Source organism: Oryzias latipes, chromosome 17, assembly GCF_002234675.1.
Source record: "Oryzias latipes chromosome 17, ASM223467v1".
Taxonomy (NCBI): Eukaryota; Metazoa; Chordata; class Actinopteri; order Beloniformes; family Adrianichthyidae; genus Oryzias; species Oryzias latipes.
In genome coordinates this window covers 22,439,638-22,453,637 of record NC_019875.2, presented here as the reverse complement: position 1 = coordinate 22,453,637, position 14,000 = coordinate 22,439,638, and the positions used below count along the sequence as shown (strand labels likewise).

The 14,000-nt window shown below is 46.5% G+C and overlaps 2 protein-coding genes across 4 annotated transcripts in view; one reads left to right on the top strand and one right to left on the bottom strand.

The window, feature by feature from the left end:
- The first annotated feature begins 657 nt into the window (after window positions 1-657).
- mex3d (mex-3 RNA binding family member D) lies at window positions 658-8,824 on the top strand. Of its 2 annotated transcripts, none has more exons than XM_023965520.1 (4): window positions 658-936; window positions 1,768-2,339; window positions 3,937-4,178; window positions 4,361-8,824. In XM_023965520.1, the coding sequence occupies exons 2-4, from the start codon at window positions 1,838-1,840 to the stop codon at window positions 5,576-5,578; spliced, it is 1,962 nt and encodes a 653-aa protein (XP_023821288.1). In that variant the 5' UTR covers window positions 658-936; window positions 1,768-1,837; the 3' UTR covers window positions 5,579-8,824. The 2 variants fall into 2 exon arrangements, with proteins under 2 accessions (XP_023821288.1, XP_023821289.1); XM_023965521.1 differs by lacking the exon at window positions 658-936 and adding an exon at window positions 943-1,260.
- A 612-nt stretch (window positions 8,825-9,436) lies between these two features.
- LOC105356230 (protein unc-13 homolog A) overlaps window positions 9,437-14,000 on the bottom strand; it is a 30,423-nt gene continuing 25,859 nt past the window's right edge. The window contains exons 36-43 of one of the 2 annotated variants that reach the window (XM_020711009.1): window positions 13,897-13,902; window positions 13,472-13,528; window positions 13,313-13,393; window positions 13,089-13,236; window positions 12,938-12,994; window positions 12,667-12,753; window positions 12,424-12,580; window positions 9,437-12,346 (exon numbers count right to left, since the gene is read on the bottom strand). In XM_020711009.1, the coding sequence (XP_020566668.1) occupies window positions 12,058-12,346; window positions 12,424-12,580; window positions 12,667-12,753; window positions 12,938-12,994; window positions 13,089-13,236; window positions 13,313-13,393; window positions 13,472-13,528; window positions 13,897-13,902 (882 nt within the window). In that variant the 3' untranslated portion in view covers window positions 9,437-12,057. The remainder of the gene's footprint in view (window positions 12,347-12,423; window positions 12,581-12,666; window positions 12,754-12,937; window positions 12,995-13,088; window positions 13,237-13,312; window positions 13,394-13,471; window positions 13,529-13,896; window positions 13,903-14,000) is intronic. The other variant, XM_020711010.1, reaches the window with a different exon arrangement.

The following is a 14,000-nucleotide window of genomic DNA, read 5'->3' as shown; positions in this document are numbered from 1 at the left end:
GAAGTGCCCTTGACTAAGAAAGATCCTGGTGGTTATAGGTTGGCACCAGTGAACAGTACAGCGCTCTAGGCCTTTCTAAGAAGGAAGGAAAGAAACATTTACAAATAACACTGAAAAGACACTTTGGGGGTGTATCTATGCATTAACGTGCTTAAAATGTCAGGAAAATCTATTTTTGCACATCTGATTGGTGATAGACTTCAGAATTTGACTTTGATTAGAACTAATTAAAAAATCTATTGTATGTCTACTATCTTTACTCTCCTTTTGTGTTATCCTCCTTGCTTCCCTTGTAGTGGGAGGGACTAAGAATCCTGTAGAATGGAGGGTGTGCACATTTCTAAATGAGTAAATACAGCATCTTAAAGCTGAAACATAACATTTATGGAGCTGTTATTTAAGGAATTCTTTACAATAATCCATATGTGCTTAAAAGATGATGTTGTTTTCAGAGGTTTGATGTTTTAACTTATACCGTCCTAAAGTATATTGTGTACCATAATGGGAAATAGTGGTTTGTTAAATGTGAACAGACTTTAGCCTTTTTAATACATATAGATGTATGATGGGTGTTGGAGCATCACTGAGGTCTTGGCGGACCTCCCCAAGCATCTCATTGGTGGCCATGATCATGAGAACACACCCAGCCATGACCGCAGTCTTTTCCACATAAACCTGCAGAAACGGGAAGAAAAAAATCAGACTTTTCCAAGAAATACAAGAAGTATGTAGAGATTGGTGTATTTGGTGGAGCTAAAGAGTGCCTCGTGTTGTCTGTTTGCCGCATTTGGCCTTTGAACCCATTGTTGTGTCGCGGGTGACGTCAGTGCCGTGTGCGGGAGACGGAGCGGCGTGCGTCTGGCGAGACAAAGGCGGCGGACCGAGCGGGGTCAGGCATCAGCAGCGAGCCGAGAATCACTGTTTTTATAACTGAAGGTAACTCCCTCCCAGTCTTGGATGTGCGGCTGCGGTCTTGATTGACAAACTGGAGGATGAAAACTCTACAGCGCTCATAGGAGTCGGGTTTGATTCCCCAGGCAGGAAAAAGAGGAAAAAAGAAAGAAACAACAGAGTCCTCTTTTTTTCTCTTTTGCTTTTTAACGGTTTTTCCTCCAACGCCCCCCCGAGTTAGCTTGCTAGTTAGCTTAACGCGGTAGCTAGTAGCGCTGCACCGCACTGGTCTGCTCTTCCTTGCCGCTTCACGTCTTTCTTTCAAGAACCAAAGCTTTAACGGGGAGAAGATTTTAAAGGATAAATAAAGTAAGTTTACGGGGCTTTGGGGCTTTTTTAAAATTTTAAAAACAACGCTGTCGTTTTGATTAAAAAGGGCAAGTTCGACTGTCAAAGCAGAGCTAGCAAGCTAGCCGCGGTGCTCCCAAACAAAGGGGTCGACAACGTGACTCAATGCCGACTGAGTGGAGCTAGCTGCTAGCTTTTCTTCCTGAAGACTGTTATGTTTAAATATTTAATTTATTTTTGTAAGAATATTCTATATATGTTTGTTTGGTATTGGCTGGAGTTAACGCAATAAACAGCAATACTCGCTGTATTGGGAAATCTTTGTTTAGCTTTGTTGAAATGAGCAAAACAGTCATCATCCTGGATCAGGGCTTCAGTTGTCAGACAAGAGACAACAACAGACAAAGCGAGGCGCTCAGATAAACACCGGCATGCATGTTGCTCCTTTGTCTCCACCTTTTCTTTTCTTTTTCCTCTTTTTAAACAAAAAAAAGGCAGACTTTGATTTCTGTTTATTTGTCATTTTAGGTAAGAGTGAGCTCACTCCCAACATTTAGGCATCATCGGTCTGATCTGATGTGAGATCCACAGAGAGACTATGCCGAGCCCTTTATTCCACCCCGAGATTATGGACCACGAAGTGGTGATCAGCAGCCAGCACAACGGAGTTGGTCTGCCCCGAGAGACAGACCAGGAGTCCCGGGAAGAGGATCACCAAGAGGTGCTCCGCTTCGCCCTGGACCAGCTGTCACTCATGGCTCTGGAGAAGGTGGATTGTGGGGGCGGTGGAAGCGGTGGGCTCGTCGACACTTTGGATGCACCCCAGGGTCCGGGCTCCGAGGGCTGCAATGGTGTGGGTGGGAGCGGCTTTGTGGATCTACAAATGCTCGACCACCCCGGCGGCTCCAGAGACTCGCCGTCGTCCTGTTCTCCATCCCCGGAGTACTACGGATCAGGCGGGTACCACATGGCCGGATCGCACTCCGTGCTCCACGGGGAGCAAACCTCCGTCCTCTGCAACAGGAAACGGAGCGTCAACATGACCGAATGTGTGCCTGTACCAAGCTCTGAACATGTGGCTGAAATAGTCGGGAGGCAAGGTAGGAGCATCATGGCGTGGAAAGTGTTTATTATGTATGTGCGTTTCTTTGTTTGGGTGCCTGTTTTTTAAGAGGGGGGGGGGGGGGGGTCTGTTGACATTATTCACCTGTGTGCTGCTGTTGTTTGACTGTCTGTACGCCCTGTTAATAAATTGGGGGGTTTAAAGTTCAAAATAATATTTTTTATGTGTTTTTATGCGCCAACATGAAGGTGGGGAGCGCGTAGAGTTGATGAAAAGGATTGGGGGGAGGGGTGGAAGAGGGTCAGACAAAGCAGCAGATTGTCGGTAGTCTGGACATGTCTAGAAGCCTCCGCCAGACAAAGGAAACGGGGACCGTGGGCCCGAAAGTGGCTGTTTTGAACCGTAAAGTGTCGCCATTGGAACACGTGTTCGCCTGTTGTTGTTTATTTTCGGCTTCTGCGTGGATTTTCTGCTGAATCGGAGCAGCCGCACACATACGGGACTGGGCGGTGTTACGCCCTGCACCCATCGCTGTCTGCCGATGTTCGCACTCCGCGCCCGCCACGTTCTTACACGTGTTTACTACCACACTCGGCTCTTTCTGTGAATTTTTAAACCAACGCTACCCCTAATTTAGGCGTAAAGTGATGTTTAGCGGCGGGCTTACACGCCGCAGCCGCGTTAGCATAACGGCATTGTTCTCTTTGTTTGAAAAAGCCATGCTTTCTGCTTCCCAGAATGACATCACGCTCCGCGCGCGCTATTGGTCGCCGTGGTAGAGCCGTGCTCCCTTAAAGACACAGTGCGGTGTGGATGCTGGCGGGGGGGCAAAAGAGGACACGGGCAGTGCAGCAGCAGAAGCAGCCACCTGCTTTATGTCTGACCTCTTTTATACCCCGCATACGTGCCGCTGCTCCAGTCGGTGCTGCGGCGGTTACTAGCAAAACGGAAATATCCCGCTTTTGCGACAACAACGTTGGCTCCCGATAAGCAAATCCGGGCATGCGCACTGAAGATCAAAATCTGTTTACAGAAAACCCAGTTTTAACTAACATTTATTTATGTTAAACTAAAGGGCATGCTTGTTGTCTTTTAACATTTAAATAAAGCATTTATTAAGAACAGTTTCATGTTATATAAATTCCGTTTAAAGTTATATTATTTTAAATAGAAGGGATGTTATTACAGTGCTAATTCTTTATATTTAAAAAGAACAAAACATGTTTTGTTTTATTATTCAGTTTTCTTTTTTAGGAAATCTTACAAATTAAAGTAACTATTTCCAAAGATTCTTATTTTTAATTTAAATTGAAAAAAACATGCATTACAACAATGTAGTATGTGAGTGGAAATAAAGGGGGACAAATAATTGTCACTAAAGCTCTCAAAGAATTTAGAAAACAATTAAATCTAAGTATGAAAATATAATAAAATTATTCAGGTTTTTATGCCTTAAAGAGCAGTTATATATTTTTTGACAAATGATTCTCTGCCAATTTGCTTTAAAAAAAAAAATTTATTAAATGAAAACGCGTCGGCAAAATGTGTTTCTATGAACACTTTTATGTTACATGTTGTGTGATTGGTTTGTTTGTATGCATGCTTAATGGTTTTTTTGTTTTTGGTTCTTGCAGGCTGTAAGATCAAGGCTCTGCGTGCCAAAACAAACACCTACATAAAGACTCCCGTTAGAGGGGAGGAGCCAGTGTTCATCGTCACGGGACGCAGGGAGGATGTGGAGATGGCCAAACGTGAAATTGTGTCTGCAGCGGAGCATTTCTCCATGATCCGGGCTTCCCGCTGCAAAGCTGGAGGGTCTGGAGGAGGAGGCTCACTGCCGGGTCCCCCTCATCTACCAGGACAGACCACCATACAGGTAGAGCTAATTTTTTTTCTGGCTCAATATAACAGGAGAGTGATTTTTGTTACATATCGCTCATAAATATATATATAAATATAGATATATATAGATATATCTATATATAGATAGATAGATATAGATATATATATATATATAGCATGGAACATATTTCCTGAAGCTCATTCTCCTTGATTCAGGTGAGAGTGCCCTACAGAGTCGTCGGTTTAGTCGTTGGACCAAAGGGGGCAACGATCAAGCGCATCCAGCAGCAGACCCACACCTACATTGTGACACCAAGCAGAGAGAAAGATCCGGTGTTTGAGGTGACCGGGATGCCAGAGAACGTGGACCGAGCACGAGAGGAGATCGAGACCCACATCACCCTGAGAACTGGAACCTTCGTAGACCTGCAAGGAGACAACGACTTCCACACCAACGGCACTGATGTCAGCTTAGAAGGCCTCGGCTCTTTAAGCGGAGCACTGGGAGCTTCTTTGTGGTCCAGGGCGGCAAGTCACCACCCGGCCCCGCCTCCTCCCGCGCCGTCCCCGCCCCCTTCTCTCCCTGTGTCTATGCACCACTCTTCCAGCCGTAAGATGTCCTCTGCAGTTGCATATCACACGCACAACAGTGGGATAAGCTCTGACACCTTCAACGCCGCCCGGAAGGCCAACGAAGGGGGCAGCCCCACCAGCCCTTTCAGCACCGGCTCCAGCAGTGCTGGGGGTGGATTCACATTTGGGGGAGATTCCACCCCGGGGCTGCCAGCTTCAGATGAGTTGGGCTTTGAGTTCAGCGCTTCCAACATCTGGGCACCTTTTGTCAACGGTGGAGGGGGCAATAAGGTAGCTGGCTCCTCCCAGCCGCAACCCCTACGCCGCAACAGCAGCGGCCTCAGCGGAGGCGCCATCACTCCAAGATTGTCTCCAACTCTGCCTCAGGATACCGTTGTGGGCCCTCTGGATCACCCGCTGGCCCGCCGCGCCCAAAGCGACCCCCTCAGCACTCTCTCCTGGCTGCAGTCCGGCAGCACCGGCGGGGGTTCCTTCTCTGGAGCCTCCAGCTCCAGCTCCGGCGGCTCATCGACTGGCTACTCCTCCTGCTCGGCCTCTTCCCTGCCCGGTGGCTCCCCCACTGACTCTGAAGGAGGTGGCAGCAGCGGGGGCCTCAGCTCCGGGATGCTGAGCCGCCTCAAAGGCGGTTCCGGCCCCGGGGTCGCGGGCCTGGTCGGCGTGGGCCCGGCGCTCAACAGGGACTGCTTTGTGTGTTTTGAGAGCGAGGTGACGGCGGCCCTGGTGCCATGCGGCCACAACCTGTTCTGCATGGAGTGTGCCGGGCAGATCTGCCAGTCTGCTGAACCCGAATGCCCCGTCTGTCACACCCCCACCACACAGTGCATCCGCATCTTCTCCTAATGCCCGTGGCAATTAGGCGGGGGATTAAAAATGAGGGTTTGTGGACACGTGGGGGGCAGGAAGGGTAGTTGAGTGGGCCACCAGCTGTGGTGGACACAATGGAAGGATTCACACTAAAAACCTTCACACTCGATGGACCATAGTAAATGCATTAATAGAGATGATAATATACGGATGCTGATATATTGTTAACTGTCAATAATAATAATGACAATGATTTATTTTCAGAGGAACGTGAATGAAACTGGGCGGCGGGGGCTCAGACAGTCTCTCGGCGGTGAACATATGGAAGGAAACTAGTGTCTTATCTCTCTTCAGGCCTTCATTTTGTCCCGGACCGGCCCGCTCCGCTCCGCAGGCTGCCGGTCCGTCTCCACACGTCTTCATTCTGGCTTCTTCAGATTTCTGCCTGCTTTCTCTCTCACAGCCTTTCCGTTTGACACTTTTGTATTTAGCAGATATTTTTGGATGAAGCTGTCAAACGAGGCCTGCACTTTTCTACTCCTAATTTGAAACGTCCTCACCGTAAACGGTTCCAGCGAGTCTTTTTTTCTCCCGAGCTCACTCACTCATGCCGTTGTTCCTGACAGAAGTGGAAAGATCCTCCTTCCTCTCCAAACTCTTTGTATTTTTTTGTTTTTAACGGTTGTTAGGCTGAACACTACACTCAAGGGACCTCTTGAGGATGAATTCCTGTTTTGTTGCCACATAAAAATTTAGCCATGGGTAACTAAGCAAAACGATTCAGAAACACGTGGTTTGGATGAGTGTATTGCTCCTTTATGATGTGAGACGTGACGTTGATGGACCAAGACGTTTGGTCCGGTTGTATGTTTGGGCTGTGTGACAATCCCTGTACATCTCTGTTCAGTGTGTGTGTGCGTTTGTGTGTGTGAGAACGATGCCCACTCCTGAGCGGCAGTGTGTCACGACCACGAGAGGCGTTTGGTTTCTGTCCTTTACTCCGATCCATCCACACTAGAACTTTATTTTGTCTGTTACACCCAAATCGGCTTGTTTTAGTGTTTTTATTTTTGATCAGTGGGACTCTCGGCTGTCCCACCAGAATGTTGCGTCCAGAACGATGGAGGAGAAAAAGCGCTCCTCCAAAAAACCAAAGGGGCTAGGTATTATTTTTTTTTTCTTCTACACTGTAACCCCCAGCCCCTCTAAAAAGGAAAAAAAAAAGGAAAAAACAAAAACAAAAAAAAGCAGCTCTTACCGTTTCTGTTTGGTCTTCCACCTTGTCGCAGCAAAGCTGTTGGGCGCTCTCAGATGACACACTGTTGTTCCCGTAAAGCGCCGCGTGTTCGCTAGTTTAAAAATCGGTTCTGTGTGTCATAGCATTACCGAGGCAGGGTTCATCCTGTTCTGTGTTAGCTCGTTTGTTTGTTTTCGGTTCGATGTGAGTTTGCAGTAACTGTTTCGTAAAGTGTTAAGGTGAGGAGAGCGACGGCGGTGTGGCGCTCGCCGTTGGTGGCCCTTTTGAACATACGAGGAAGGAGCTCCTGTAGAAGCAGACAAGCCATGACGACTGAATTCAAAACCACACACCTGATTCTCAAGGGCTTCCTCTGACCGCACATACACACACACACACACGTTTTCAGGCTCACACACGAGGAAGAATCATCGTATCCTTAATGGCAGCTAGTAGCTAGGTCATCCAGGGCTTCCAGACACTTTTGTGTTCCAATCCCAGCAGCTGCAGAATGTTTTTTGCTTACTGATTATTTTTCCAGCTGTCCCTCCCTACACAGTCATTACATCTAGATCCCGTCAGTGTGTAGGACAATGCACACCCCCCCTCCCTCCCTGGACGTTGTGACAGATCTGCAGGGTTTAATATTATGGAATGAATGGTAGCCCTCTGAGTAAAGAATTGGGCCGTTGCTGTTGTGCTTTTGGTGCTTTGTTTAGTATAATATTGAATTTATTTGCTGTTTTGACTGTTTGTTACTTAAAGAACAATAACAGGAGCCCCCCCTCCCCGGAGTAGGAAAAATAGAATCTACTGCAGGAGGGGGGCTGAACTGGTTGTCTTTGTGAAGACCAGTCCATGGTGCTTTAGTGCAAGTCCTTACTGAATCTCAGAAGAACAAACCCTGTCATTATGGGGGAGGCCATTTGGATCTCAGACAAACATCTCCAGTGCACTGTAGACCTGACAGCACAACCCCCCCCCCCCCCCCCCCTTCTCCTCTTGTTTCCTCCGTCTCACTCAGAACAGATGCGGGGCTGTGACCTGAACAGACCTGTGATGACTGTTGCGTGAGTCTGGTGGGGGCCCGTCCTCGAAGCCCTCCTTTAACGTGTTGTACTTCTGCCAGACTGGTCTGATGTAAATCCTGCTCAGGATGTTTCTGGCCATAAGAGAATGTTAGGGTTCATGTACAGTAGTTTTAATTGTTAAAAAGGTACAGTTTTTATTTTTTTCCAGATCGACTGCTAATTTTTTTTTTTTTTTTGCCAGTTGTATCCCCCCCTCCCCCTCGATTCCTTTATAAAGGTTTGAAAACAGGGTTTCCTGAGGCATGCTAGTCAGTGACCTCTGACCTTTTTTGTGATTAAAGGGGGGGAAATGCTAAGAGAGCCACGCCAGGAAGGGGTGAAAGACTCCCCTCAAGCCTCCGCTCTCATATTTTTGCTTTAATTCTTTGTACGGAGAACCAAAATGTAAAACGTCAGCAAACTAGGTTTCAGACCTAACCTGTGTGTGTGTATATAGAAACCCGGATACAATCAATGGGATCTTGTTTTCTAAGGCAAAAATTACTTAATTGAAGTTATGTGTAGTTTCTAAAGAACATGTATCATTATTTGTAAGTTAATCATCTGCATGTCTTCGAGCCACACGGCATTAGTTAATAATTTTTAAGATGGGAAAAAAAAACTTTTTACACATTTTATTTTATACGATTTATTTGCTTACCTAAATATCCCAGACAATAATGTGACCCTTTTTATTACTTCAAATTTATTTTTATTTTACTTTTTTAGTTTCTTTATTTCCTGTGTACTACATATAGGCAATTTATAACAAAATGAGAAAATTATTGAAGAAATTTTAAAATTGAAATATATTTTATTTGAAAGTTTATGGACCTTTTAACCGTGAGCCGGAAAAATTGTATAATCGTATAATTTGAGCTGACTTGACGGTTATGAGAAATGTATCAAGAGTTTTATTTTTTATGCTTCTTTAATAAAGTCTTGTTTTTTGGTTTCATTTTTTTACTGTAAAAATAGAGCCTGTGTCTGGTGTTTTTATTAGAATAGAAATGAGTGCTGGACTAGAAGTGTTGTATTTTCACCAACAGGTGGCAGCAGAGAGGATCCACAGTCTGAACAATATTGTAAAATTCGCACTAAAAAATAATCTTATAATTAAATGTTTTCAAATGAGATTCAACATGAGTTGTTTTGAACACGTTCAAATGTAAATGTATTCATTTTATATATATCTATATCTATATGAAAAGGTAGATGATTTGATTACATAAGCTGGCTTAAACGTTAACCTAAATCTTTCTGTATTTAAAAATTTCTCCAGGTTTGACAGTTGTTGCAGGCTACACTTTAGATGCTAATTGTTTCACTTTTTTTGTCAAGCACGTTTAACGTGTTCCCTTCCCCCTCCACTCAGAGGTCATGGAGGGAACAGGCCCAGCGTTCAGTGAAGTGGAAGTTGCTTCCAGCTGAAGGTTTGTGTCGGTTACACCCTGAGAGGGTTCTATCTGCTGCAAAAATGAACATTTTAAATCCCATCTAGTCGGCTTTACATGCAGTTTAGAATGATAATTGTTTTGCTCAGCTTTCGGTCAAACCAGGCATTTGATCCTCAGTGAGACGTACATGTAGGTTGGGACACAATTTTTTTTGTTTTTTTTAATAGGAAGCAGATCACAATCGGGCTGCATTCCAGCTCTAATCCATCCTCATGAAAGAACAATAATGCTAAGAAACAAATTACAAACTTCCTCAGTAGAAAAAATTTCTCTCATGCGAGTTCTGTGTTCACACTACATTCAGATTGTTACACATTTTTTTTGGAAAAACAAAAACACTGGTGCGTCGTCGGTACGTACATCTGGAACGTAAAAACAGGTCAAATAAGAAGGTAACATCAACGATACAACGTGCTGGCACAATTAAGTTTCCCATCATGCAATTGTAGTTGATTCTATTCACAGGGTGGGCATCATTGGTCTCCACAGAGTTGTGTCGGCATGCATGGATGCATGCATGTGTGTCGTCTTCTTCTTGTGCTTGAGCAGAAACGTGTTATCGGTTTGTGTGTGTGTGTGTCAGCGTGTGTTCTCACACATGTGAAGCAGGCAGCTATGGAGCCCAAAACTAGACGATCCGTTTACTCTCTTGTTGCTTTTTCAGCCACATCCTGACTTGTAACGTCTTGTCCTGATGTGGCACAACACATGGAAACAGACTGTAAAAGGAGCGCGCCACTGATTTCTCATCACTTCTGTAACTTTGTCCGTCTCTTGGATTTGTTTCAATAAAGTTTCCAAAACGGATGCAGCAGAAACTAAAGAGACCGTGTGTTCTTCGATATTGCTCAGATGGTGTTTGATGCTGGTCTTTGTGGGAAGGGGTCGATAGCAGCGAGCAGGGACGACAGCTCTGACCATTCAGCTTCACTATAGAATCTAATAACCAACATAAACCTGAGTGAAGGTTTGTCCTGTTCAAAAACACACTTTAGTGGTTCAAAATCAGTGGAGCTCCCCTTTCGATTTGACCAAAGATTCAGACAAAAAAAAAAAAATCAAGAATTTGGATCAACATGTTGGACTTTGTAAATGAAGGGGGTCTAAATCAAAGGCAGAAGTCGGTCAAGGCGTTCCTTCAGATGAGACAGACGGCTCTGCTGAGAAAGAAAAACAAACATTCAGAGATTTCTTTTTGGTCGTTTCAGCAGCGCTAAGTAAAGACAAGTAATAGGCCGATGCAGGGTAGCTGCAGTGCACAGTCAAAGTCGCTGACTTCCTCCAGACGAGCAGCGTTTATGGCGAGTCTGCTCCTCTGTCTGCAGGATTGATAAACCTCTTTATCAGTCTCCAAAAACAAAATGCTTGGCGGTGACTCTGATGGCTTCGTTCTTTGAAAAACACAAACATGAACTCTGGTTCTTTCACATTTGGTCCTACTGAAGGCAAATATCTCTTTCTTCTCTCATCCAAAAGACGTGAGGAAACAAACACACACTTCCAACAGGAATGGGAATCTATGAGTCCCGGAATGACGTGGATATGATGAGAAGTTTCCCGCTCCCTGGGTCTGGAGGTGGCGCTTGTTGCTCCTGTGGTGTTATACGACCAGCGCATGGGTTTGGGGGTGTGTAGGTATTGCTCACGATCTAAGAGCACATTGATTTTGTGTAAAGATCAGTACGCACGTTCACACACATGCATGTACACATTGACAAAAAGACACAGCAGTGTTGAGAGGGTTTGTTTACAGTGAACACAAACAAACCGCTATTGCCTTCATAGATGGGTTTATATACATGTGCAGGCGACTGGAGGCTGTTACAGTGAGCTGATGGTCAAGAGTCCTCACTTTCTGGGTCTGTGGTGCGATTCCTATGGCAGGGCGGGCGGAGCCGCCAACAAAAGCGGCGTGTTAGTGCGCGAGGGGACATCCCAGCCTGCTGATCCCGGTAGCCCTTTTTTCAAATCACTGTGCGGGGTGTGAGAGAGTGGTGGTGGTGGTGGTGGTGGTGTTGGTGGTGGGGATATTGCTCCGTGTGATTCAATGTCTTTCCTCCATGAAAGCGTCGCACTCAGACGTGATCCGCCGTCAGAAAGCCTCACCGTCACCACGTTGTGTAACCGCCCCTCACACGGATTGAACATTAAAAGGCGCCCGTCCTTTGTGTGGGTTGGAACGGTTACTATGGTTACAGCAAAGGGAATCACAGTGTTCCTGGGGGGTCGACATGCAGGACGTGGGAGAACGGGACAGCACAGGTCCAGGGATTCTTTTGGATCTTCTGACCGACAGGAAGTAGATTTAGAGTTTGTGGTACACGCCATGAGAAGAGCTGGAGGAGCAAACAGCAGGGATGGGGGGGGGGACTGACAGACTAACAGATAGAGCTAGGCCAGGACTGCTCCCATGCAGACCAAAGAGGCAAAAGTGCAAAGTGGTCGTTGTCAGACGGCTCACCTGGTGACCCGCGCTCCGTCACGCCACCGGTGAGCTGCCTTTATCAGAGCAGTGAGTCAGGAATGAGGGGGGGGCAGAACTAAAGTGAACTCAAATCTTTTATAAATAAAATAAATATATCTGCCCTATGTTTGCATTGATAACATTGCAATGTAAATGTTGCATAATGTCTGCAGTCAAATGTACAGTAGGGTATGTTACATGTGTGCTTGTATACTGCACGTGGTCGTGGATGAAGCGTGGTCACGCCGCGTCTGCCTGCTGTTAAAATGTGCTCGCCGGCCGCTCGCTCAGCTGCGGCCCTCTTCCGCAGAGCGCTGGTCGGACTTGAGCTTGACGAACTCTTTGGCCACGTCGTCGTTGTTGCGCTGGGAGAGGATGCGCAGCACCGTCAGGCCCGTCTCGTCCATGTGGACCCGCCGGCCCAGCGGCAGCCAGCAGGTGACGCTGGCTTTGTTGGCGATGTCCTTCACCTGCAGCACCGCCATGCCCACGGTGCGGTCCTCCCTGGCAAAGCAGTAGTCCTTCACGCACACCTGCAGCTCGTAGCTCTCTGGACCCGCCTCAGCGCCCAGAGAGCTGAAACCAGACAGAAGACAGCTTTTTAAAAACGTAAGTTCAAACTTTTAGCCACAGATAAGAAACTGGATACTAACTATTGAACGCTTTCGTTGAACTTTGGAGACCAGCTGTTGTTCTTGGACTTGGTGGCAAATTTCCTTTTTTTGTCGCTGAGATGAGGACCGATGATGTAGACCTCCACAAAAGGCCGGAAGCCCTGCGCTTTCCATTTCAGGTCATTAGCAGCCACGACTGGATGGAACGAAAGCAGAAATGAAAAGCAAGACGAAAGCAAAAAAGCAGGAAACAGCAGACCGCAGTCCATGCCGGGTTGCTACCTTTCACATTGATCTTGTGCTCTCCGTTTGGTTGGGGTAGAATGTCCACGTTCATGACCACCTCACCGACTGAGTCCACTCCAGAGGCTGCAAGACACTCAGAGTTAGAGGCTACGATTTACTGACAATGAAGAAAACACAGGAATGTGGTTTTCATTTGAGAGATTCTAGGAGAAGCAGTGGGAACATCCTCATGATCTCCAGTTCTTCTAGATTGCTGACCTCTGTCACTTCGAGTGTTTTCTCTGTCACAGTGGTGTGGGACATGTACCTTTCTCTGGTGGGGTGTCTTCATTTGCCGTATACCTGATCCCTTTCCCTCCGTGGACTAAAGAGGAGAACATTTGAATGAAGGGTTTTTTTTCTAAAAAGGATCTGAATCCTAATCCATCTGAACCACTCAATCCCATAACCGTTCGTACCCTGAACGTGCTGCGAGAGGATAAACTTCCTGATGAGCTTGTCGGTGGCCTGCGTGTACAGAGACAGGGCGTAGCGCAGAGACTGCAGATCTGGACTCTTTTCCAAGAAGGTCTTCTTCAGGCCAACCCCACCCGCGTGGAAGTATTGCTGCACAAAGGACGCACATCACTGAGCGCACACAGAATTACGATGGATCTAGATCCTGGTTCTGACCTCCTCCTACCTTAATAGTATCCAGTGCAAGCTCGATGACTGCACACTGCTTAGGAGTCAGAGCTTTGGCCTCCTCGCGGCCCATGTGCTCCTGGGAGAGCAAACCCAAAACCACAGATGTTACAAATCTATATGTCAAATGTGTTTGTGTGTCAGAAGGCTTCATCACCTTGAGCTTGGAGAGCTGACCGAGGTCTTTAGCGGCGTTGAAGATCATCTGTGTGCCCTGTCAAAGAGAGACGCTCAGATCAGCAGGGAGGGAAACTAGTAGCCATGCTGGCGAGGTGACAGAGGAGGGATGGAGGTAAAGAGGGCTTCATTTCCGTTCAGCTGAGTAGTGATTCAAGTGAAAATATGTGAACCAGTTTAGTCTCTGGGGTTGATTTAGGACAGGACTGAGGTTTCTGTGTTTTAGTTAATAGCTCACTCAGTATTGCAAGTGCTCCTGGGAAATCAAAGCTACTTATGGAGCACAAGGCTGCAGCTTTAATCAGGCTGTGATGCACAGGGAGGGAAATGTGAGAAAGGCTGCAGGAGGTGAGGGTGAGGTCCTGTGCTTCTTCATGCTGTTAAAGGCCACAAACAAATACTTACAATAACCTAAGAGAAGCAGAACAAGAGGAGGGAGATGGCAGGACAAACCAGTTAACCTGTGGTTGTGTAGAATACTGAGCTAGACTAGAAGTAGAAGGACAAAA